Source organism: Betta splendens, chromosome 15 (genome assembly GCF_900634795.4).
Source record: "Betta splendens chromosome 15, fBetSpl5.4, whole genome shotgun sequence".
Lineage (NCBI taxonomy): Eukaryota > Metazoa > Chordata > Actinopteri > Anabantiformes > Osphronemidae > Betta > Betta splendens.
Genome location: NC_040895.2, coordinates 9,711,919 through 9,737,005, shown reverse-complemented (window position 1 = coordinate 9,737,005; position 25,087 = coordinate 9,711,919). Strand labels below are relative to the sequence as shown.

At 44.9% G+C, this 25,087-nt stretch overlaps 3 protein-coding genes across 14 annotated transcripts in view; 1 reads left to right on the top strand and 2 right to left on the bottom strand.

The window, feature by feature from the left end:
* Positions 1 to 4: 4 nt before the first annotated feature.
* On the bottom strand, positions 5 to 9,275 carry phf3 (PHD finger protein 3). Of its 6 annotated transcripts, none has more exons than XM_029175221.2 (16): positions 9,121 to 9,275; positions 7,837 to 8,090; positions 7,354 to 7,470; positions 5,916 to 7,251; positions 5,264 to 5,540; positions 4,827 to 4,878; positions 4,430 to 4,550; positions 4,167 to 4,323; positions 3,972 to 4,088; positions 3,687 to 3,809; positions 3,459 to 3,603; positions 3,191 to 3,377; positions 2,902 to 3,049; positions 2,722 to 2,811; positions 2,443 to 2,638; positions 5 to 2,357 (listed from the first exon to the last, which is right to left on the bottom strand). In XM_029175221.2, exons 2-16 carry the CDS (start codon positions 8,072 to 8,074, stop codon positions 628 to 630), a joined length of 5,034 nt encoding a protein of 1,677 aa, XP_029031054.1. In that variant the 5' UTR covers positions 8,075 to 8,090; positions 9,121 to 9,275; the 3' UTR covers positions 5 to 627. The 6 variants fall into 6 exon arrangements, with proteins under 6 accessions (XP_029031054.1, XP_029031055.1, XP_029031056.1 ...); XM_029175222.2 differs by having other exon boundaries at positions 9,108 to 9,254; XM_029175223.2 differs by having other exon boundaries at positions 9,104 to 9,252.
* A 908-nt stretch (positions 9,276 to 10,183) lies between these two features.
* Positions 10,184 to 12,133, bottom strand: si:dkey-103j14.5 (isoaspartyl peptidase/L-asparaginase). Its single transcript, XM_029175410.3, has 6 exons — positions 11,737 to 12,133; positions 11,259 to 11,401; positions 10,986 to 11,149; positions 10,777 to 10,895; positions 10,569 to 10,679; positions 10,184 to 10,478 (listed from the first exon to the last, which is right to left on the bottom strand). Exons 1-6 carry the CDS (start codon positions 11,921 to 11,923, stop codon positions 10,267 to 10,269), a joined length of 936 nt encoding a protein of 311 aa, XP_029031243.1. The 5' UTR covers positions 11,924 to 12,133; the 3' UTR covers positions 10,184 to 10,266.
* Positions 12,134 to 13,667: 1,534 nt separating this feature from the next.
* Positions 13,668 to 25,087, top strand: part of khdrbs2 (KH domain containing, RNA binding, signal transduction associated 2) — a 127,204-nt gene continuing 115,784 nt past the window's right edge. For 3 of the 7 annotated variants that reach the window (XR_008692522.1, XR_008692521.1, XM_055502346.1), the window contains exons 1-2: positions 13,676 to 14,288; positions 21,918 to 22,045. Coding sequence is in view for 4 of the 7 variants with exons in the window: in XM_055502346.1 (XP_055358321.1) it covers positions 14,198 to 14,288; positions 21,918 to 22,045 (219 nt within the window). In the remaining 3 variants the exon portion in view is untranslated. Of the gene's footprint in view, positions 14,289 to 21,917; positions 22,046 to 25,087 lie in introns of all 7 variants that reach the window. The other 4 variants (XM_055502345.1, XM_055502344.1, XR_003788355.3 and 1 more) reach the window with 2 other exon arrangements.

Below are 25,087 nucleotides of genomic sequence, written 5' to 3'. Positions count from 1 at the left end.
CAGATCCAGATTGTTTACCTTTAATATATTTCCAAAGAAATTAAAAGTTGTTTTTTATGATCAACAATAAAAAAGATTAGATTTATTACGAACTGTACATGAACACAGTGCAAAGGCACACTTCATCTCTAATGTATATTATAAGCCAAAATGTACATTTTTCAATAGAAGATTATAAAATATTTTAGGAATTTAAAAGAAATTCAGCAGAAAAGAAATCATAGCTGCTGTTGCTTCTGTACTGTAACCTTTGTCCAAGTTATGTATTTAAATTTAGCTTCCTGCCAAATAGTTTAGTGTTGTCCATAGAAGCCCACTATGAAATCACAGGTACAATAAAATCATGAAATTTAGAAAATGTTTCCATTTTAAATTCTTCTTAGACCAAAGAGAGCATAATGATAATCTTCATAACTCCATTGAAATGATATTCCATTTTGGCTGTATTGTGAATAAAATGAGTTAAACGTTTAAAATGAAACGGCAGACAATCTTCAGACCGGTGTATAAAACAATAAAAGATTCCACCAGCAGCCATCGCAGCCAACGGGGTTTAAACCAGCCACTGGACAAGCTAATAGTCTTTCTCTGAACCCTGCATTTACTCACCAATAAAAAAAAAACTCCCTACGAGTAATCGTCTTTTGAGTTTTTCCGCCCGTTCTCATAGTCCGAGTCCCGTCTGTGTCTATGTTTCTCCTTGTGGCGGCCGCTGTAGTCATCACTATAGTGCCTTTCTTTCCTCTTCTCACCATAGCGGTCCTCTGAGTGTCCGTGGTGCCTGCTCCTCTCTCTGTACTTGTCGTCAGAGCTGCGATCGTGCTTCTTCTCTCGCTCCCGGTCGTGGTGTCGGCTCTTCTTCCCGTGATGGGAGTCCCTGTGATGACTGTGTCTCCTTTGGTGATCTCTGTCATCCGCGCTACGTGGCCTGTCCCACGGATCGCTGTATCTCTCCTCGGCACGCTTGTAGTCTTTGGCCACAGATGAAGTTTGGTCAGATGGCGGAGGGCAACTGTCAGAGTACTGTGACTGAAGCATAGCAAGAGCGTCTGAAGTGCTATCCTGAGCCCACGGGGTGCTATGATTCTGATCAAGGCTGAGTGGGGTGGTGAAAGTATCAGGAGTAGGACCAGTAGGGCAATTGTAGCTGCCAGGTACCTGAGGCTGTTGCAGTGGGAGAGATGCTGCACCGATGTATACTGACTGTGCTGGTGCTGCTTGTGGTCCCTGCTCATTTGGAGGAGATGTGCTGGGAGTTAATACTGCACCGGGTTGGGAGTCAAAGTCGTCTTTACCACTGGAGGACAGCTGAGCATCGGTTTGGTTTTGTTCCTCTGGTTTGTTCTTGGTCTGAGGAAGCTGTAGATATTGGTGAAACGGTGTGAGCGGATCGTTCCTAGTGCTGCTCAATGCTGGAACAGGTTTGGGACTGGGAGGAGGTGGATGGTTGGCTTTATCCTTTTGTAGCACGGCTGATTTGTCTTCATTCACACTGGAATATGCTGAGGATTTTTTCAGTATTCCACTTAAAGGAGGTTTTGAGCTACTAGTATTATCTGAAGGAGCTTGGGGTGTTGACAGCAACAGAGATTCCCCTTCAGACATTTCTTTTTCGGTTTCAGACAAAGGGCAGACTTCCCCTTTGTTTGCCGAGGCAGTGATGCTAGTCTCACTCCCACACGGAGCTGTTGTCAGGCTTTCCAGGAATGCTTCAGTCGATACATTTGGAGGCTTATCTTTCAGAGAGAGGGGCACACCATGGGTCACCACTGCAGCATCTTTTCCTGATGAGCTGTTCGCGGCAGATGTATCAGTCAGGCTGGAAAGCTCTGGTTCAGCTTTAGTAGGTTTTGCTTCTTTTTTCTTGATGACAAAACGCTCTCGCGGTGCTGCAGCTGTTGGACTTTTCGAGTTTGATGCTTCAATTTTCAAAGGTGTTTGGGTCTTCGGGGTGTCGTCTGCTGTTATTACAGGTTTCCCTCCCACATCTGGCAGAGGGGGTAATTCCCCGCCCCAGCCTACTAATACACCTGGAAGAAAGCGGAGGGGTTTTTGTGACTCTTGACTGCTAGTCTCCTCTGGTGCAGATGGTTCTTCAGGAGACTCTGTAACAGGCTCGCTGACTTGTTCAGTAGTGTTAAGTGGTTTGTCCTTCTCTTTTACATGCACAGTAGTCAAGGAAGAAAGGAAGAATTTCTCCTCTTCTTTCCCTCTGGTTTCTTTTGTAGCAACAGTAATGGGCTTGATTTCAGGTATAATCTTTGCAGGTTCGTTCACATCAACAGAAAGAAAATCCCTTTTGGGTCTCTGACGAATTATGAGTCCAAGCAGGAGGTTGGCACGATTACTCTCTAAACCTGTCAGAACATGAATTAAATTTTAAATTATATAATAAAAATATTTGCTTAAATTAATGAGGAGATTAATGAAAGACATGATTACCTGGTCCATCAAAGGGAACAAGCTGATGTGGAACCTTTTCCGTGGCACTCAAAGGAATTAAATACATGTCCTTTACTTGCTTTAGGTTGTTGGACACAACCCCAAAACGCTTACGACTACTGAAGTAGGCATAAAGAAGAGTATAGGAGATCTCATCTTCCTCTGTCTCAGGGGAGAAGCGAATCAGACACACCTCCTTAAATAAAAGAAAAGTATGTGTCAGTAAAAGCATTCATCCGTGTAGAGGTTTAATAAATATATAAAATAATAAACCCTCACTTTTGTTCCAGTAGCACGAATCTTCTCCAAGTAGTCCCAGACAGTTTGTGGACTGATCCTCCCACCAACCTGAATGCTGTCTGGAAGGTCCTATTGAAAAGAAAAAAGATGAAATCATTATCACTAAAATAAATTTCAACAGCTGTTCAAACTAAATATGGTAAACTGTGCGTACTTTACCTCACACAAGTTGTCTAAAATGCCTGACACAGGAAAGGCTTTTGTTACTAGCTTTGCCACAGAGTGCATATGAATGAAACCTCGCCACAGGCACTTCAGGTTGGAAAGGAACGCTGTCTCTTCATCTCTTCCAGCTGTGTGATCCGACCTGTGACCAACAGAACAGCAATGAAGCAAAGCTGCAAAAATACGTGATGCACAACACAGACAGACAGACAGACAGACAGACAGACAGACAGAGAGAGAGAGAGAGAGAGAGAGAGACAGACAGACAGACAGAACCACTTGCCTTCCTTCGTATCCTGGCTGAGCATTTCGGAAGCTCTCCTCTAAAACAGTCAGGTGAAGTTCATCCTCTGTGGCAGATGGGGTTGTACTTTTTATCTCCTCTGGTTTAGTGGACTGTCGCCGGATAACTGTGGTAGCAACTTTGACCACTTTGGTCGGCGCCTCCTCCACAGGGGGAGCCATACGACCTTGTACATAAAAAAAATTTAACAGCTGTGGTAGCTAAGTAAGTAATAGCCATATTGGAGAAAAAGGATGTTCAGGTTTACCTGTGCAGATTTTGCAGTGTAGGTCGAATAAGTGAGTCTTGTGTTGGCTGGTAGTGTCTTTATCTGTACTGGCATTCTCTGCTTTCTTCTCTGGGGGTTTTGGAGGTTCTGCTGATACTTCTGTTGCCCTGGGAGGGGGCTCAACCTGAAAAACATGTGCAAGGAGCTAAGTAGACACACTGCGTCTTACCTAGAAAGTGTAAATATGATGTTTAAAGTGTTCCTTACCTCTAAAGGCTCAGGTGCTTTCACTGGCTCCTGGCTTTCAATTTCAATCTCACCCTTGTGCGTGATCTTGGTGATCGGCCGTCTCTCAGCCTCTCTCTGCTCTTTTTCAATCATTTCAATCGTCTGTAGGGTAAACAAATACTTAATTACAAAATTCAACCATGTATTTAGGAACCCAACAAAAACAGCACACATCCTTTAGCAGACCAGCGGAACTGCTGCACAAATTACTGAGTCAACAGTGAATAAAAGCAATAAATCCTTAGGAACTACAGGGTTACCTACATGGCGGTTCTCCCTTTGTCGCCAAGCAGCCAATTCTTTGGAGGCCAGTTCCTCCGGACTCAGGCGAATTAGGTTAGCTGGGGAAATTTCCCCTTTGAGGACCCTCTTAAAGAGCACCTAAATGCAGTATTAAAACAAAATCAAGATTAAGCCCATAAAGCATATTTGTGTTACCAATGGACAAACAGTACTTACGTTGTTTTTAGTATCTTTGAGGTTAAACATTAAGCTTCTATACTTGTTCTTGTATTTATTGTCAGTGTCCTTATATAAGTGAAAAAGCTCTCTCTCTGTCTTCTTGGCAACTTCAGAGGCCCTCTCCACTGAGATTTTCAAATCAGAATCCTTCAACCTAAAATGGAGAAATCGTCATGTGATTTATCACGTTTATTTAAAAGAAACACTAACTAGTATGAAACAACATTTCAGTGTAACTGCTTTTTTGTTTACTTTCTTACCTCTGTACAAGGATTTCTTTCAGAGAATCACGCACGCTTCGCCTGATTGCTTCCACGGACACAGGTTTTTTTGAAACTGAAGAAGGAGTTTTACTTCTCGTCTCTTGTTTCAGATGAGTGCCTGTGAGGGAGGACGGGGTGACAGTGAGCAGATGGGAGCAATCTGCGACAAGTTATATAAAATATGTCTAATTAGAAAGTAAAAAGATAAGAAATGGAGGCAGATGTCATGAATTTATCCTCCCTTTTGTCATGCAATGCACACAGCCACAATAAAATATATTCAGCAACAGGATTATGCTGAAACTACACATTTTAGAAAGTTTGAAGCTGGTTTTGTGGCCACTGATCTCAATATGTATAAATACATTTTAGACACTATGAACCCTTAAAATACCTGATTGATGAGCTGGTTCTTTGACATCTGTCGACTGCTTTCTGTCAGAGTCCTGTGTATCATGAAAATTGCAAAAAAAAGCATATTAGTCACGCTACTAAAATTACTATTGGCCATTAAAACAGAAAATTTTAAAAATGTAAAGGTGAAAATAATCACATGGCATTTTGTAACCACCCCCACTCACCAAACCAAGGTTAAAAGTAAAATAAAGTGAGTATGTGCAAGTGTATTAAACCATGTCAACCACACGCCACTGTGCAAACCAGAGTAAAAACAAAAAGACAACAAACCCTTGTATAGTGGTAACACTGGCTATGATTAATATCAGAGGATGAATTAGCTGGGGGAACAAATAATATTTCCTTTATATATGTAATATACTTAATACAATAAAGCTGTTTGTTTATGTACTAAGTCATAACTGCACTGCTTACTTTTCTTACTGGTCTGACCCCTCCTGACGGGAGTGTCTGGGAGGGTCCAGGTCTGGGCTTGGGGGACAGTTTATGATCCTGTACCTCTATCTTTACTGGATCTTCTGGTTTGGGCGTGCTCGGGGTCTCAGGCTCCACCTTTTTGCTTTCCTCCTCACAGCACTTCAAGCACACGTACATCTGGTCCTCCTCCTCCATTTCACGTACTTTTGTCAGGTCAAGCCCAACACAGTCACCGTGGAACCAGTCATCACAGCGACCACAGCCAACCATGAACCTTGAATACAAGGACAGATGGTATTAAATGTGTCTTTACCAACACTAATGCTCTGAAGCTTGTTTTATTCCAAGTGCAGAGTTCAATAAATTAAATTTATATTTAGTGACACCAAATGTGTTTTCCCACATCTCGATTTTATCTGTCACATATTGCTCAATGTTGTCAGTGTTTAATAATCCATGTCTAAATAAATGTCTAGTTCTGTTCTAGTTACTTTATAAGTGTACAATTAAGTTTATGTATCTTTAAATTGTCTGTATGAACAGCAAACAGGCACAGACACCATCATATTCCACATAACTTAAGACTTTTCTGTGTAAAACAGAAAAATGCAGCACCCGTTCTTATATTTTAGTGAAAAGCAACACTTACATGTTGTTGTGGTGTTTCTTGCAAAGCCCACAGCAGTTATTTCCATCCCATACCATCTCGCTGCTAGCACATTGATCCTCAGCTATTTCCTTCTTCACAACAGGAGCGTTATCTGGAATAAACAGCTGCGGCTCATCCACAGAGATGCTTCTTGAACCTTTACTTTTCTGTCTCTGAAGGAGCTTTTCAGGCTTTTTCACTTTGGGCTTTTCCAGCCCTCCCTCTTCTTGTGGTTTTGAGGGATTCCCTGGGCAGCTGTTTGTTGGTTGGGCAGACTCAATTTTGGAGCTGTTGTGGGGATGAGATGGTTTCATTGGACTCAGATCTCCAACTCTGTTGCAAGATGATGCTGTCTTCTTCACTAATGAGCTAGGTGTACTTGGTAACTTTGACTTTGCTTTAACATCTCCTGTGCCCTGCACCTTTTGTACTTTATTATCATGGACACTTGGGGTGTTTTCTGCTGGTCTTTTCAGTGGTGAGATGTTTTTTCTTTCTTTCAGAGATTTGTGCAGGTCTCCTCTTTGGATGACTTTAGATTGCGGGTTTTGGGACATATGGTGTTCCTTAGTCATGCTGCCTGGTTTGTTTGAAATGTCCTTACTCTTGTTTGAAAACTGACCTTCTTTGGACTTCGGTACATTTTTGGCCACCACCTGTTGTTTTTCTTTACCACCATTCTTATTACTAGTAGTAGTAGTATTAGTAGTAGTAGTAGTAATAGTAGTAGTTATGGCCTTCTCATTATTTTGTGCTTGTTTTATGCCATCTGTTTCTTTAATGGCGGGTTTTTCCTTTTCAGGACTGTCACTCTTATTTGATTCTTGCACGGTAGGGACCTCTGTTAATGTTCCATTGGAGGTCTGGACATCATTAGGATTCACATACGGGCCCAGAGCTGCATCATTAGCAGAGCTGGTGTCTACATTTGTTCCTGCATTATTCTCTGGTGTGGGATTCTGTACATTGGTAGCATCATCCGACAACATGGTAAAACTTATTTCCCCACCATGTGCAATGCCACCATCGAGGCATTCAGACTGGCTTGTACTAACACTTTCTGTGTAAGAGGGTCCTGGAAGCAGCTCAATCCTGAATCCTCCAATTGTTACGGTCAGTCGTCTCAACACAACCGTGGGATTAAGCCATAATCCGCCATCAAGGTTATTAACATTTACACGCCCTCCCAGAGTTAATTCCTTCTTCAACTGAGCACCTTTAACTCCTTTTTCAATGAGAAATGACTTCTGTAGTCTGTTGGCTGGTTTCCTTCCCGGTCGTCCTCGGACTATGACATTGGTGGATGTTTTGGCAGGTTGTGGAGCACTACTACCAGCTGACAACAAGAAGTACATGAACACAGAAAAATTAGTCACACCACCTGTAATTGAACTGAAAGATATGGTCACTAAGGGAACACTAATGAGCACAAGCTTACCCGGTTCTAAATTCTGTGGACGCTTCCTTGGCCTACCAACAGGTCGCTTGACTGGTGCGGTCTGAGCAACTGTCATTTCACTGTTAAGGCTAGTGGATCCTGCGCCTTCACTGAGACCTGCCAAAAATAGCCAATTAACATACAAATCAAATAAATAAACAAAGTTTATATACTATTAAACAGGCAAATCATATACAAAGCACTATGCTGGATCTCTGCTGTACAGTAACTCATACATACTATAGAAAATATTTAATACCAGTCAAACAAATATTATGGGGAATCGATAAAGAGCCCATTTGCATCATCTGTTACATGTTAAACTGATCAAGCTATCACAGAGTTGTTAGAGGATAGTTAGAACTTAATCTCACCACTTTAACAGTTCTATGATGTCACATCTTACTACTAGAATACATTAGTGTTTAACGCCAGTAGCTGGCATCTTAACAGATAACAGATCAGTTTTGTCTGTTCACATACCTGCTGCCCCAGGAATCTTAAAAGAGGAGTCCTCCTTGCCCAGCAGATTAAACTGGGAGCCTGCACAACCAAACATGGGATCTTTGTCACTAAGCATGTTCTTTAGCGAATCTTCCTCCAGTCCAGTTCCAGCCCCTACTTCATTGCTGGCTTCACATTCCAGGTTTTGGCCTATTATCAGGGAGTCATCCAGCTGGTCACTCGGTATTAAATGGTTAAGGGTGTCCACAATGTCCATGAATGCTGCCGCCTTCCTATATCAAAACAACACAGACGTGGCTTCAGTGACCTGGCAAAGGACGACTGTCACGACCAAGCGGACACGATGATAGTTCTAAACGTTGGGATTTGTCAATAAGTTCTCTTATCGTGTGCTCCGATGATTAGATCGGAGATGCTATTCGACATTATTTACTTGCTGCTTTACATTAAAACCCCATCAGCTGTAAATACTTCACTGGTTGCTGCCCTGCTACTTTACCGTTACGCTAGCATCACAGTGTTGCTCGTTGACGTCGGCCATTAATGTTTACGTGTCTGAAAAGCTGTGTATACAAAGCGTACGGACAACACTCGGTATTTAAATTCGTGTATATGTATTTATGTGTGGGTAACGTTAGAACTAGTAGAAACTACTACTGCATCAAACTTAGATATAGTGCGGCTGATATGAATGGCCCGCCAGCTAGCGCCGAGCATGTAGTTCTGTAAAAAAACTACACAACCTGAGGGCCAGAACTGAGCAGTGCATTAACTCACTCCCGCTTTAACGTGAAACACGCTGCTTCAGCCTTTTGGGAGGGTTCTTCTAATTTTAGAAAATTAACTTTAATGCCTATATGAAACGCGGAGCATGTGTGGCTAGGTCTCGCCAACGATGAGCTCGCTAGTTAGCATGCTAACGTTGCAGGATGGCTAACAACAATCCGCTACAGAGCGCGATCACATTAGCAAGCTAGCGATAACCTGTGGAGGGGGTTGCCACGCAAATTACCTCCCCAGTAAAAACCGTGCAGCTGGTGATACAACAAACGTTTGTATCAACTACCACGCAAGCCGGAATTGCCGAATTGCGTTGCACAAAGTGAAGAAACGCTCGCGTACCGCGATGCTAAAGTTGTCATACACGCTAGCTTGTTAGCGTTAGCACAGGCCTTAGATACCAAGTTTGTTGGTATCCTGAGAGCAAGGCGGCAACAAGAACGCCCACACCCTCGCGCGTCGGCTCCAGCGCGTGCAATTTGTACGTTCACAAATATATACTTACGTACAGTCATGTCTCACCTCTCTCGTTCCGCGAAGCGCTACCAAACTCGTGTAAGATTACATAGCAGCACAGCTGCCCCCAGTAACTTCCTCTAACTCAGCCGTCATTCGTCCCGCTGCTGCAAAGCCCCTGACAGGCAACGCTGCTGGTCACGTGTCCTGTGTTTACAGCAGCTGTTGGGGGATCACGCACCACTCAGCACAGTTACGCGTCTTCACCCTCAACAAACGTTGGTCGGCCCCTCAAATGCACCCAGGCTTTTGTGTTGTGTGATTTTCACCTTTTTATAGAACATCATTTGTATAATTTCTATTATTCCCTTTTGCCAGCTGTCAGAAACTGTAGGCAGGAGAGAGTCATTTATTACCTATACAGGGCAGAACATAATGTTACCATGCGATAGTTCATTTTAAACCTCTGTTCTGAAACTAATAGGAACGTTGATCTCAATTTAATTTAGTATAAATAGATTTATTCTATATTCAGAGTTCAGTTATTACAAATTTTGAGCCTTATTTCTGTGAACAAAAGTAAGCAGAAATGTTCAAAAGAAAAAAAATATATGGCTAAAAATGTATAAGTCTATAACTAACTCAAAAGGTTTAAAACATAAGACTGCTGTGGTTGTTATATCTAAAACCATTCAACAAACTGTGGTCTGGGTCCTAATAAGAGCAAGAACCAAAGGTTCATACTATTTAACTGTGATTGTTAATCAGGTTTCTATTATTACAGTGTCTCTGGCTGAGCAGCCATTGTTTGTTAGGATGAAGCACAGGCCAACAATGGTGCTGGCCCAATCAAGTGTAGGCTCATGAAGGAGCCTATTGTTATGGTAACATCAGGAGAAGAGCCCGGATGCACACAAACCACTCGGTTGTTGTTAAAACTGAAGTCTGAGATTCATCAGCTTCACTTCAACATTTTTTTGTACTATTAAAATCATGTACTAATACGGTTAATTTCAATAATTTTCACCACTAAGTTTCTCTATGAAGAATCATACTATATTTTACCAAAGTGTATGTGTAGTTTCCAATAAGAAAAAGCATTGCAAAAATGGTAGACATCATTGTGAAATACAGATTTGTAGTAGTGCATTTTAATACAGTTTCCTCATTGCTCAATACGACTAAAACTAACATTAAAAACAGGGAGAATTGTTATTCAAACAACAGCTTCTCCTTCCGTACGTCTTTCGGGTCCAGTCCGTATGACAGCACGTCGTTCTCCACAGAGGCCCAGGCCATCCGCTCTGTGGTAAACGTGGCTGCCCACTGTCCTGCAGAGGAAACAACCACAGCTCCTCCAGCACCTAGGACGCGCTCGCCCATGAACCACAGTGACATCTGTGAGGCATCCGCTACAGATAAACCTGCATCAGAAGATGCAGATATATGTATATAAATATGAAATAACTTCATATTTGATTTAAAAAGCACATGACAACAGTGTGCCACCATACCTCGTTCTATGTGTGAAAGGATGAGTCTGGCCAGTGTCACTTTGAGAATAGACTCTCCATGGCCAGTACAGGACACCGCACCAATACAGTTATCTGCAAATCCTCCACAGCCTCATTCAGGAATAAATGTGATGTTTAGAAGTAATATTTTACATACAAAGCTGCCAAGGTCGGCGTGAGGATGTCATGGTGAATCGTCTTCATTTACCAACTACCGGAGAGTCTCCAACTCGGCCAACCATTTTATTTCTAATGCCTCCTGTTGATGTCGCGCACGCAACATTGCCAGCGTGGTCCAGAGCAACTGCACCAACGGTATCATGGGCCCTAATATGAGAGAAAAGGATGAGAACAGGCTAACACACATCTACGGTGTAAACACAATGGACACAATAAAGAAGAATTTAAGATGCCTACCACTGCGAGTTGAAGTCTTCCATTACTCCAGTGACATAATGCTTGTGTTTTTCCCATTCTCTCCATTCGTACTCAGTCACCAGTGAATCAGTAGGAACTGTGCTCATTCCAATGCTTTCTGCAAACAAGTTGGCACCTTTATCCGTCAACATGGTGTGAGAAGTCTGATATTGGAAAAAAAACAGATAAGATATAAACCTGTATTTGCCTATGGCTAATAACAACCAGGCTGAGCTCATAATGTTTCTGTTTAACAAAGGCAAACGCTGACACCTTTTCCATCACCGCTCTTGCCAGCGACACAGGATGTGGGATGTTCTTCACACAAGACACGGCACCACTTCCTAGTGTCCTTCCATCCATGATGATGGCATCCAGCTCCACCTCCCCGTCAGTGTTCAGCGTTGCTCCATGTCCTGTAATCACACGTCACGCTGGATGCAGGTGAGCTCATGTGGCCCGTTATTCTCCACGTGTCCACACGGTGGCGACAAAACACGACAACAACAGCAACATCACTTTATAATGAATCAGTCACTTTTACAGAAATTATGTGTCGAATTAGCTGCAGTTATTCTGAAATAAAGTCATGATATATTCCAAATACTACACTAAACTGCTGACCACTAGTTTGACCTTAATTTGCGTTCAGGCGCATTTTAGCGTCACCACCAGCAGATGGGGATGAGTGACTGAGGTTTTTTTTTTGAACAGCTGAACTGAACCAGTTACACTAAAAGGCATTGCCTACCTGCATTAAACACACTGTTGTCCTCCATAGACCTCACCGCTGCCTCAACGGCATCCAGTGCACTCCCCCCTCTCCTCAGCACAGAGTACCCGCCACGTGCTGCGACTTTCACTCCAGCGACCGAGGCCTCGGCCAGTTCGTCCGGAATGGCCCACGCGCCCCCGTGCACGACGATGACCGCGGGCATCGTCAGCGTTCAACTGGGGAAAAAAGCAGATTTTACGTTTATGTGGTCTTATCAACAAAAGCTGAGGATCACTTCAAGATAATATTGTTTGTGTCAGGTGTTGGTAGAAATTGAACTTTGAAACGCTTCGGCCACGTCACGTGACTCTGTGGGACCTGCCAAGTGTTTCTCCTTCTAATCTGTAACTGCGCATTTTTGTCGAATCGGATATAAGCCAAGAAGAGGCATCCGGTACAATTTTCAAAATAAAATCACCCCAGAAAAGCATCATATCAGTTTAGTTGTGCCTCACCTAACAGCTGTGTGCGTACAATAACAAACCCCACATCAAACGGATGACTGTGTTGTGAACTGAGGACAAGTGGCTGAGCAACCATGAAAAGTAAGACAGATGTTGAGTATTGACTCACGACACGACGTGTGTAATGCCGCACCTTGACCACTAGAGGGAAGCAAGAAACCATTAAATCTTTGTCAAACTTGACTGGTTTTATTGTTGATATGGTATGTATGTATGTATGTATAATTTCAAATGCGTTATTTGTCCCACGAATGAAATGACTTTTCTTCAGGAAACATGTTGTAAGTAAGTGTCCTTTAGGCCACAACTGTTTTACTAACACATTAACAATCTCAAGCACTGTTATCATTAGTGACCACTGTAAGAGAGTCAGAATCATTGTCATAAAATATGGGGTTTAGTTCAATTGCATCTGTGAAGGTTCATCAAGTATGAAACAAGTATTCGTGAAACTAAAAAAAAAAGTTTAATTTCATAGAGAATGTTATTGTGAAGTTTAGATCAATAGTGGTTCCTTCTAGAACAGTTTGGCATTTGAGAAATGAGCACGTAAGACAATTAGCAAAAGCTGCAATATCGAATTAAGCGAGTTAGTGTTTTCCAAAATCATTATACTGTACAGTGAAAAATATCAGTTAATGAAACAGTGGATTTAATGCCAATTCAAACTCATCCATATGGGTGCTAAGGGGCCTAAAACCTGATTGTTAACCTAATTATAATTGTGGCAAACATATTGAAATGGTCAGTCCCTAACAGAGTAAGTTTAAAATACTGCATTAAATAAATAAAGACATAGTTGCGGCTGATTAATGAATCATAAACACAAATCTAAATGTCTCACACATTAAACTGCAGCGTCTCCGTACCGTCCTTAAGATTGTGATTAGTGCATTCAGAAACACCTCTAAAGGTCAAGTAGATCTAGAATTTCCTCAACTCAATCAATTCGTCAACCTCTTCTGATCAAACCTTGGTGTGAGGAAGTAGAACAGTCTCTGTGCCGCACTGCACACTTTTGGATTCTAGTCAACAAAGCAGGAGGCACGAGAAGCATTTCATATTGGATGATATGCAGAGATAAAGGCTTACATGACTGACAGTGCTGGCATTTCTTAGTTGGGCCATAATAGATCACTCTTGACGTTAAAGTCTTTGCATGGTGGGGGCATGGGCAGATAACTTACTGTTTAATGTAAATGACATCACATTTTATTTGGCATTGTTTCCTGAGAATTATCAAAACCCTCAGGTTTTGACACGGGTTTATACATTTTGAAGCCATGTCCACCATCGTGCAGAGACACATGTTTAATGTCAGTTTTCAGCACCATGGACAGCGACAGTAGAAACCATGACGCCACTGCCCTTCTTCACACCTCGTGGGGAACTTTCTGAAACTATTGGGGTCCTCAAGCTCCATTGACGGTACCACCCACACGTATTTCATGCTGCAGTCAACTAGTCAAGGAGGTTCGGCGTTTTTTTTAAAAATCCCTCATTACAGAGTGAGATTATTGCTGGTACCAGTGTCAGCCTTGACGTAGCGCTATATAGCTCAACTTTTTCCCGATTTCCCTCTGAGCACATCGTCCAATTGCGACGCGCACAGCGGGGATCGCCTTTGTTTTCCAGCAGCGCCGGTGCCAGAATATGGCCAATAATGATGGCGAGGGGCGGGGAGCTTCGCGGTCTGCGGACCCAGAGAGCCTGAGAGTCTGGCGGGGTGCCGAGGGGAGGCAGCAGGCGGCGGCGGCGGCGGCGGAGATGGACCTCCACCTCTGAATCACAGCGCAGCCTCCGTTCAACCCGGGACAGCCAGTTGCGTTGTCGTGGAGGGGCTTCGCGCGCGCGCCGCTCATTAGGACCGTGACGGCGAAGCGGCAGCGGGGGAGGTTCGCAGTTGCATTCCGACGCTCAGCGCCGCCTTCGTCGCACCTGCACCACTGCTGAAGAGGTCCGCCGTGGAAATCATGCATCCGGAGAAGTACCTGCCTGAACTGGTGGCCGAGAGGAACGGCTTGGACCCCTCCTTCGTGCACGCGGTGCGCCTGCTTGCGGAAGGTAAGTCGGGTATTTTCGTCAACTCCGGGCGCCGAGCACTTTCCAGCGGTATTCACTGAAGACTGCTGTACATACAGTAACGTGTTACAGGAGCGCACTGGCCTGATGTCGCCTTACTTTAACACCGTGTCCTCCTCCTAACGCCGACTCGGCGCCGCGGAACCCACTGCGCTGCGCGTTTGGCTCCGGTCCTGAACTTTTCCGAGGGTTTCAAACAGGCAGCTGGTAAAGTAAATGTGTAAAGTAGCTAAAGTGAGCCAGTCGCCACTGCCCTCAGTCACCAAGGTCAAGCACGGCACAGGTTAGGGAGCAGGAGGTACATGGTCCGTGAACGCATCATCCTTAGTGTTGTTGATTCAGTCTGAGCCGTTTGCTTCATTCTGTGATGTTCTGTCTATCAGAGTTTACTGTAAACACCAGTCTCCCAGCACATTGGTCTACTGTCATGCCTCAGCCTGTTGTCAGCGGGGACTGTGTTTTTAAAAAACCGATAATAATTAAAAATCAAACACACCTGATTCAAGTCTAAGCTTTAAAAAGTAATGGTCTTTAAACTATTGAATTAAATGCTATAATGTGTTGTGTGTCATAAGAGAAACCACATGCGACAGATGTTGCTCATCTGTTATTCATCAGTATTTGGTCTGACATGATGTGTCCAGCAGGGCAGTACAATCATGTTCAGCCTGCAGCACGTGAAGCACTTGCTCAGGTAGCGTAGCCTCGGTGTCATTCACACAGTCAGAACAATGGAAGCGTAGAGCAAACACAAGCACTCACTGCAGTTCCGCGCCTTTGTGTTGATCTAACGATGACCAGCGGCGTCTGTGATCCAGTGGCTGTACCCGCGTTCCCTTGAGCCCAGACAGGGAGTCCAACCCGAGCCTAACGGACTGCGGGGCTGAAGTTGGACCCGTCTGGGCTGAGTGGACAGGCCGTCTGCGCTCTGACGCCTCTGCCCCCGGAGCGTTCCTGCTGAAATGTGTTGACGAGGCGCCTGACAGCCCCGCTCTCGTCGCTAACTGTGATGCAGATGGGATCGTCTGTCGCGCAGTGCACTCGCGGCTGACTCACACAAACAGAACACAACAATTAGACGGGTTAAAATGGTGTCGTGTGATCACTTTGACTTTCTTTACCAACTACTAACGGACAAACCAGCACATTACAGCCTAATGCAGCTTAGTATCACACACAATGAATTCAATACGCTGTAATAAATTATAGTACAAAGCCGTGCACTTCTGTGGAAATAATCCAGTTTACGAGGTCAACAACACACAACAGTGGACGTGACATCACCTCCGATGTTCAGCGCAATCGTCCGGGCGGCGTGTGAAGCCATCTTCATAATTTAAGCCACTTTCCCACAGTTGCCTTTATTTGCGTCAGTCGGCGGACAGCAAGATAAAGCGTGTTTACAGTCTTCTGGATTCGCAAGCTATTTATCAGTGAATAGCAAAGCATGTAATCCTGCATTATTCACATCATGCACAACAAACAGCGCAACATGGATTTAGCACAGTCTCAGTTAACAGCTCTATATTTACCAAATGAATTAGTTATGTCTTTAAATGATGGCGCCTCATTTGTCTTCCTTTGAGCAGATTTATGGCCGTTTAGGGCAAAGCCGTGGGGATAATTCCTGTTTGTGAGTCGTTCAACACTGAGTGACATTTAATAACAGGGGAGATTAGTTAACAAACTTTGTATAATGGAAAATAAGTACAACTTTCAGAAGAGCTGTCAATCAGTGTTTACACCTTCCTCCCTCTCGGAGCCTGAGTCCAACGACGGTGCAGAGTGACAGACGCACGTCAGCGCTTTCATGTGTCGGCCTTTCATTTTCCTTCGGCTAAAGTCCGGCGTGGTGGTTTAAAAGGGAGATAGAGACAAGAAAAGCAAGCTTTTATTAGATCCCGGCGGTTTTCTCCGCCAGCCCGGCCTACATGACACAGCCTGGACTCGCTGTGAAAACCAATGGGAGTCCTAATAAGGTGGAGAGCGGAGCAGACGCTGAGGCCGGGCTTGACGGACAGGGGGGGGGGGGGGTGCTGCCTGATTAGCCAGCGTGTGGGCGCATGCTGCGTTCTTACGACACAAAGGTTCCTTCCTTGAGTTCACTTTGTCATTTAGCATTTTGACAGATTATAAATTATCAAAAGTGCCCTCCGAAGTGCTGCCGGGCATCGCGGCTATATGTACGGTAGCACCACTGAATAAAGGATGGTTGCAGCGTTGACATGGGGGAGAACCAGCAGCAGCGCTTCATCACTTTGTGACCTTTTGTGCTTCGTGTGCTTTTAAAAACCCGCGACTGTGAACGAGTCTTCATTTGTTTGTTATTGTTGCAATCCTTTACACAACATTGAACCCAATTTTGCAAGACAATCGCCATAATGAAAGTCATAGCGAAATTGTTGTGTTCATTACAAGATATAATAAACTCCGTCTAATTGCGTGTTCGCCACACACCCAGCTGCTTCATGGCCTCATCACACGCCACATCTTTCAGTTTCTCAGGTTGTGGCTCAGGAAGTTTCCGCCATTAGGGCGACTCTGGGTTCCGTCGGAGCAGTCTCTCACATTTCCGACTCGCAGCAGTGACCCGATCAGAGCCGCGGATAAACGCCTCGGCGTGCGACACGACCTATGGAAAGGACGCGGGAATTACATCTGAGGGAAGGGAGACGTTACATTCAGCCCACGCTCTTATCGAGAGGGGCTTACGATGAGTTCACGGGTTCAGGCTGGAAATCAAGGTCGCGGGTCTTTCAAGCAACAGTAAGCTGCAGCACAGACAATAGGTATTAGATGTCAGATTAGGTTACTGTTACTTACTGTTCACATGTGGGGGTAAATAATATGCTGTTTTAAAAAGCAAAGGACCTGAAATAGCTGTAAACAAAAATAGAAAGAACTCATTTGACAATCACAACTTATTATAAATGTAAACACATTCATAATGAAGCAGTAACACGTTTAGTGATCAGGCCCAGCTTTGGGTCCACATCCACATAAAAGCAGCACATTTTACATAGCTACAGTCTTATACATCATGTCGCGTTTGACAGATACGCGGCTCATAAAGAACCTCAGAGGCCAAACGTGGCTGTGAGTGACAGGGAGCCGCCCCGGGGTTCCACGTATGGCTCTCACATTTAGTCTGTACAACATTTAGAAAGCTTCGCCCTGAACGTTTACGTCCCGGCACTCGAGCCTATTCATGCGACAGCAATCAGGCCGTTCTTCATTATACGAATCTTTTTAAGAACAGTCAATAGCGAGAGACGCATTCAGTCACTTTTAATTCAGTTATTAGAAGTGGAGCGGTTCTCTCTGGCGGGTTTCTGGTGTTTCATTCACTGTTGGCTCTGTGTTTTCGAAAGCATCGACTCCCACCCGTTGCCCTACTTCCCTTAATGTGTAGTTTTATCTGTAAAATACTGCACTGTAATCATTGCAGGGGACGAATATCCAGTCCCAGATCTTCACCAGTATGAAATAACCAGTCCTTCCTGTTAGAGGTCACGGGTTCTGACCCAGCTGTGTTTGGGTCTGTGGCTGCAGTCAGACCAGGGTGAGAACTGGCTCCGCTTCTTCAACTCATCCCTGACAGGATGAGCAACAATCAAAAAAGATGACTTTGGCTAAATGCCGTTTTAAACAGTAATGAGACGACTGCGAGCTGCTAGTGTTAAGATATTGTATGTCAATAACAGCTAAGAGGAAGCACACAACACACTACAGCATGTGTGATACAGAGACATCTGCTATATGAACACTATTATGTATTATTTATAAGTTATCAGGGACCCTGGTGTATTGTGAAGTGGTTTCCATGCTGGAATGAACAGATGATCCCTGAAATACTATTATGATTAAACTATGCATCATTTGTTTGTTTGTTTTTTTCAGCGTTATTTGTATGAATAGTGATTTATGTCACTTCAGCTCGAATACGTAAACAGATAGAGGAATCGCCGACTTATTGATTTATTAGAGACGAGGTTCGTGGCTAATCGGTCATATTTCCACTTCACTTCACGGGCCCGGGGTGAAAAAGGCCAGCGCTAATTGCACGTCTCGTAGTCGCTCCTCCACCACAAGGTGAACTGTGCCAAGTGCTGAGCCACCGCGGCCGCTGTCTGTGTTTCATGTGAACAAGCAATCAGTTATTGGAGAGTAATTAGATTGATTCATTTTTGCTCCCATTGTGAAGTCATTATTGGAGATATACTGTTCAGTGGGTAGAAGAAATCAGTGAATAATTTAGCCGTCTACAGTCTAATGGCAGCTCTCAACAAAGCCTTTGTGTGTTTTTTGGTGTTTTACTACAGTTAAGTGTCAACTTGTTCAACAATGAGCAAATACTTTTCTTAAGATTCAGTGACTCACTGGACTCCATCATAATTGATGTTTAGGGCTTTAACTAACTGCTAAATGAGGCAAAGTCAAATCTATTTCTCTTGTAATTTGCCGTCTGCGGCTTTGACTCACGCCCATCCTTCCATCGGCCTCGCAGGTCGCTCCCAGCGTCTCAGTCGTTCAGCCAGCTTTGCAAAACAAAGGTTGGGAGTGAAAGTGGAGGTTGCTCACTGTGCAGCGTTTCCCCCCCGACTTTGCTCTGCCGGCTTTGATAATGTTCATAATCTTCATGCTCCGTCTTATCTCATCAATTCCCTGTGTGGCACGGCAGTGCGGCGCTGCAGAGATTAATCAAACCTATGTTCAAAGATTTTAATTTTAATTGGATTCATTATAATGAATCATTTAATCACTGTATGCTTGTGTTTTAATGTGCGTGCGTTCTCGCGCTTCGTGTCTGTCTGTTGATCCAGCTTTGGAGCAAACTGTGGACTGTATAGTAAACAGCATATAGGCTGCAATAAGGCCACGGTTTAAGAGCAGTAAACACATTATCTCCAACAGAGGAGCAGCGTTTAGTGCATTCTTTCATCATATAGTGTGATGAAGCCCCAACATGTGTGCAGTAGTAAGTTATGCTCTAGCTTCTCCTGAAGTGTGGTGGTTTAAAACGAAAGAGTCCATCAGAAGAAGCGGATTCATGGCAAGTCTCAGTCTGTTCCATATAATATTCAGTTGTTTCCAGCAGTGCAACTGATCCAGTCCGTTCAGAATGCTTCATAATGGTGCCGAGTGTCCAACAGACGCCAGTAACGGAGCGGCCGTGTTTAACCTTAAGCCGCGTCCGGCTGACAGAGCACGTTTTCGCCTTTTTTCCAGCAAAGCCGTGTTTCCTGGCTCGCGCGCTGGCACATTTATCTGGTAGCTGCCCAGTCGAAGCGCGCCTCATCCTGCCTCGGCCGCTGAGCAGCTCAGCCGAAGCCACAGGGGGATCAGGACCAGCAGGAGAGCGGCCGGGAGAGGTTCACACCCGTGTGAGGACTCAAATCAGTGGGTTTTTTTTTTTGTTAAAGCTCATTGTCGTGTCTCTGATCTCGAAGCTCCTGCCGCTCGACGCCACATATTTGAAAACAGTGTGTTCCAGATTTGCTGTTAGCTAATTTCACTGGTTTCTGGTGGTGGGATAGAGACCAGAACACATGGGTTCAGAGCCGACTCATAATTATGACCTAAAATATGACCTTCTTTAAAAAGATAAGAAAATGAAGAATAGAGTGTGTCCACCTGGAAGTGAAACACACCTGCATTTATTGAGATGTGGGTTCACATTCATCCAGTCCTTGTTGACATAGTTCGGCCCGTCAGCTGGAAGCATCTAGCTTTCAGCTTATTTCCTGTCTGTACGCGGCAGTCTCGTTTTCATCTTGTCACTGTACAGCATCGCGTCTACTGTAAACACATTACAGCTGGAGCCACCTATTCACGCGCTCGCTCACCTCAGGCAAAGCGCACGGATGTTATTTTTATAAGGCCCATTTTGTAAACGCCCGCTTTCCCGGGACACCTGCCTCGTGCGAAGTGTCACAGGAGCAGGTGTAAATCAGCCGCGTTGATAGGAGCGAAGGGTTGAAGGGTGGAGGAGGTCTTTCAATCTGTTTATATGTAATTTTAGCGAGACGCTGTCTGCTCCCAGCAGCAGGCGGCAGTGATGGCAGGGAACATTACCGATTCATAGAGTACACAGGGTTAAAATGATGCATTTCTATCTATTACAGCTTCACTGGGGGGAAAATTGAGACCACACATGGATGTTTGTGGGTTTTTATGGAGAAATGCAGCCTCTGATTTCAGTGGCTCTGAAAAGCAGTCCTGAAAAAAAAGCATGAATCAAACCTTTCCTCCTGTTACCTTTAGGTTCCTCTGTCTCCCACATCTAATAGCTTCAAAGTAATTCGCTCCGTCTTATGATGATTCACGATTGGACTCCAACTTTTCGCGAAGTCGTCTCGGGGAGTAATTGCGAAAAAAAAAGTTTAAATCTCATGTTCCAATTTAAATAATCTTCCCCAGACAATCAGGCTCAATCAGAACGACTGCGTCCCGCCGGAAACAGGGGAATTTCAAACCGTCGGAAGTTTGTCTTTTGTGATTTCCAAAAAAAAAAGCAATATCAAAAACCTGGATATAATTGATGGTGTAAAAGTGAAACTAGTGGCCATTAGACACTTTAATGAGTAAATTTTGGTGCTGCCTGGAACAGAGGCATCATTAAACCGGAGTTATGGGCGTTGAGAAGGTCACGTCAAGGAAAAATCCCATAATGACTCTTAACTGGGTCCTTATTTCGGACAGCACTCCACTTTTAATCCAGGGAACCGTCACAATGAGAGAAAACGCCTGGATGAGGAAGCGATGCACTGTTCATGGACCAAAGTGTTGCCGTCTATTTGTTGTCTATTGCCGTCGGCTCAGACGGGTGAAGTGCTCCTGTCTGAGCGGAGCCTCCGGTTCCAGCGCGGCTCCGTGGGGGGGCTCCATGACTCATGCTCGGGCTCGTTCAGAACATTTTTACTGTCCGGCCAGCGCGCCGCAGACGGATAATTGTAATTCCGCTGAGTATTAATTACCAGCCACCGAGGATTCCCACCAGGCGAACAACTGCTCCGTTTCCAGCGCATTTAACGTTTTGGTTTCCTATCAATCAAGCAATATTAGCGTTCAGGGTGTTCAGAGGCTGGTGGAGCCCGGTTCTTCTAGCACCTCTCATTATCTGCAGTCTGATGTGATAGAGCGATCCTGCTACCAGTGTTTACAGACCGGGCTAATATTCACCCCCGATGACTCTTCACCGATAATATCAGAGATATCATTATCTTTAATACGTGTGTGGGGATCAGACTGCAGACGGCCCAGAGCTCGGCTGCTGGTGGAGTGAGCCACAGCAGCTGAGTCTCACTGTTTGCCTCTGTTGTTATTTTGATTGGAGTCACTGGATCATGAGATTACAGGGCCTCGTAGCAAAGGACATTGGAGGAGTCAGCAGGATAATCCCATATTATTAAATTTGCAGCGTGAGCATATTTAGAGCCGAAGAAGCCGAATAATTGTCAAAGTATAAACTGTGTGACGCGGCGCATGGTTAAACACTTACTCCTAATGTCCCCAGTCTGTCATTTTGCAGTCGGCTTCTTAATAGACTCGACTCGATGCCTAAATACATATCTTTTATAGTTACATTCTTGTCTCTCGCTTTTTCCGCAGAGATCGAAAAGTATGACGGCGAGGAACTGAGAAAAGACGGGGACATGAAGAAATACCTTGATATCATCAGCAATAAAAATATCAAGCTCTCCGAACGAGTGCTCATTCCAGTCCAACAGTATCCAAAGGTAAGAGGCTTTGGACGGGGGTGTGTGGGAGGAAGCGGACACAGGCAGGGGAGAGAGTGGGCAGCGTCGTCCACTGGTAAATGCCACAAGAGTCGGTCCAGGATGCGCGATGCTGCTTATCAGCGGATGCCGCTTCTTATCTATACAGACTAACTTCAACGGCTTTAAAGCAGTTCTGCCAGCGAGACTCCCACTATACCAGGCTAATGGAAAGTCATGTGGCAGCGTCTGTTTATTTTGATGTAGTCATCAAAAAACAAAGTTTTTAGCGCAGCAAAGCACCCACGGGTGCAGAGAAGAACAGTCACCATAAATCACGTTATGACACCGTGCAGGCCACTTTGAGTTATGCAATGTCAGTACTGACAAAGTTGGAAACGCGGCCTAATGAGGCTGCTCCATCAAGCAGCAAAGCCACGGCAGCCAGCTGCGTGCGGAGGGGCGCCAGGTTTGACTGTAATCAAGGCTCCGCTAACTCTGCGCTCCAACAAGAGTAATGGCGTCGGTGCAGCACAATGGACGGCAACAGAGTGGAGAGTAAACTTTAATTAGCAATAGCCACAGCGCTAATAAATAAACAGCATCGTCAGTGTTGTAGTTTTTAATTATTTGATTTACATTAAATAGAATATATTTTAGTAATATATTTATATTTCATTTTCCAACATAATGATTCCTTAAATCTATTAGTAAACACTAAAAGAGTTTAGTGTCCTATAAAAGGAAGCAGCCAATCGTCCGACTTCCTGCGGCTTCTTCGCATTCTCATTTTACATAAACATTTTATCACTTCCGTTAAACTCCCTCTCGCGCCGTGTCCCGATGCTTCGGGTGGTGGGAAGTCCTCAAATCTCCTGTCCGTGACAATTAGCCTGCGTCCAGATGTTCCTGTCAAAACAAAGCTGCCGCCCCCTTCTTCTGCTTTAAACCAGTACTTTCAAACCACGTCGGGGCTCCACTGTCAGTGTACCGTTATCGGAGGAAGGGTGTCGTCAGCTTCCACTTTTACCTCTCGAGTTAAGTTCCTCTCGGGCCTGATCTCACTTTCATACATTGTTTTAAATCTGCAGGACTGTCTGTTATAGTGGGAAAAGACGAGTGTGACTGTCGCAGCGGCGCAGGGGAAATGTAAGCATATACCTCAGGAGCAAAGGTGGGAGGCTTTAGCCCAGTGGCCCCTCAGGACACTCCAGGAAAAATCTATTTTCTGTTTCCTCCCTAGGATCAGTGTTGAGAAAGTAATTAAGCCGTGTTCAGGAACTCCTCACTCTATTAAATTGATTTCAGATCTATAAAAATCCCAATTGAGCCAGTTTCTTGGTGCCAAGGCCCGAGCGGTCGGACGGCCTGCAGCGCTGGAAATGCACCAGAGGAAAAACGAAGGGAAGCACGAGGCGGAGCCTTTAACTTAAACTGAAGCCAAACAAACTCCATCTTTACTCTGAACCCAACTGTGGAGATGTAATAAACACATGAAGTCATCAAACGTCGCTAAAATCAAGTCAAATGAAACTGAAACTATGCTCAGTCTGTATCCTTCTCTTCATCCCACTGATGCTGTGGAAAGCCTGTTTTCCTCTACAAACTGGAAGCAAATTAAAAACCAGCTACATACAACGAGCGTGTGGCTGTTAGATCTTCATTCTACCTGCCTCCTCGCACCCCCCCCGGGGGCGAGTCGGCTTCTGATTAGATGCTTAATGAAACCCCGAGGAACCTGGAGTCCAACAAACGGATGAGCCGCCGGGACAGAAAACGCGGTGCAAAACCGCACATTTATGATCACAAACAAACAATTACAGCCATAGCTGCACAACACACACAGGCTCCGGCTCAAGGTTCCGTTTAATGAATGTAATTGTGCCAGCTCTGCAAACAGAGCGGTCCGTGGGGGACGGAGCACCGTCTGTGTCCTAACTGCAGCGTCAGCACCGCACCAGCCTGCACTGTCACCACCCTAAACGTCTTGGTAACGCTGCACTTTCACTTAATGCTAATTAGCCACAGCGAGCACGCCTTTGATCAGGAGTGGGTCCAGAAGAGGCCGTGAGCTGGAGCTCAACGCTGGCAGATGAGCACGAACTCCTCTGAGTGCGTGGCGCTACTGAATCAGGCCCGTTTCAGCCCGTGGAGATGGCGTGCGTGAATTTGTCTTGGTAGAGCCGCCGCTCGGCCGCAGATCTATTTGGATAAAAGCCGGGGAGTTGATCCGTCTGGTTGCAGATTCCTCCCAGGCGCCTGCATCGCTCACAGGGGACCACTTGTGGGTTTTGTGCACCGTGCTCTGTAAAATCTACATTAGGGATGTTGTCGCTTTACAGCCTGTCAAGATAAAGGAATTTGGCCTTGGAGCGTTCCTCCAGCGACCTTCCCGTCCCGTCCGATCTTTAATCTTCCCTGAAAAAGTGATGAAACCTGGAAAACCCAGTGGACGTGAGTCTGGGAGGAGGGGAGGTGCATCTGTACCTGTCTGGCTTTGACACGTAAACAAACGATCCTCGCACAGAGTCCGTATGAAAGTCTTGAGATTGGACGCCGAGGACACTTTTTACCGGGCAAAAACATGATTAAGATAATCAGCATAGTCATTTTCATTATCGCCTAACTAGACTGTACCGCTGCTGTTTAATGAGACAGCTTGATTAGCATCTCCTAACCTTGGGGCATGAAATGGATTTTCAATGGCTGACGCCGCCCGCGAGTCCAGTTCCGGGACTTTCCGGCGAGGCAAAGTTATAGACGCGGCCGCCGCCGCCTTTTTAATTAGCGCGGCGCTCGGTTCGGGGGGGGGAAACGTAATCAGCGCACTCCCGCTGCCGTCGCGCCGCAACAAGCTTGCTTACCGGTGTAATCTCGCCTGTAGCCGTCCATTGTGCAGGTGCAAACACAACACGTTAAATTGTATTTTGTCCTTGTGGGTGCCACAGTTTTGAGCTTATCAGGCGTGGGCTATTGTGACCTTTAAATAGCGCTGCAGCTGTGCTCTGCCCGTGGAGAAATTCCATTTTTTTATTTTTTATTTTTTTATTTGTCTGGCCAGAG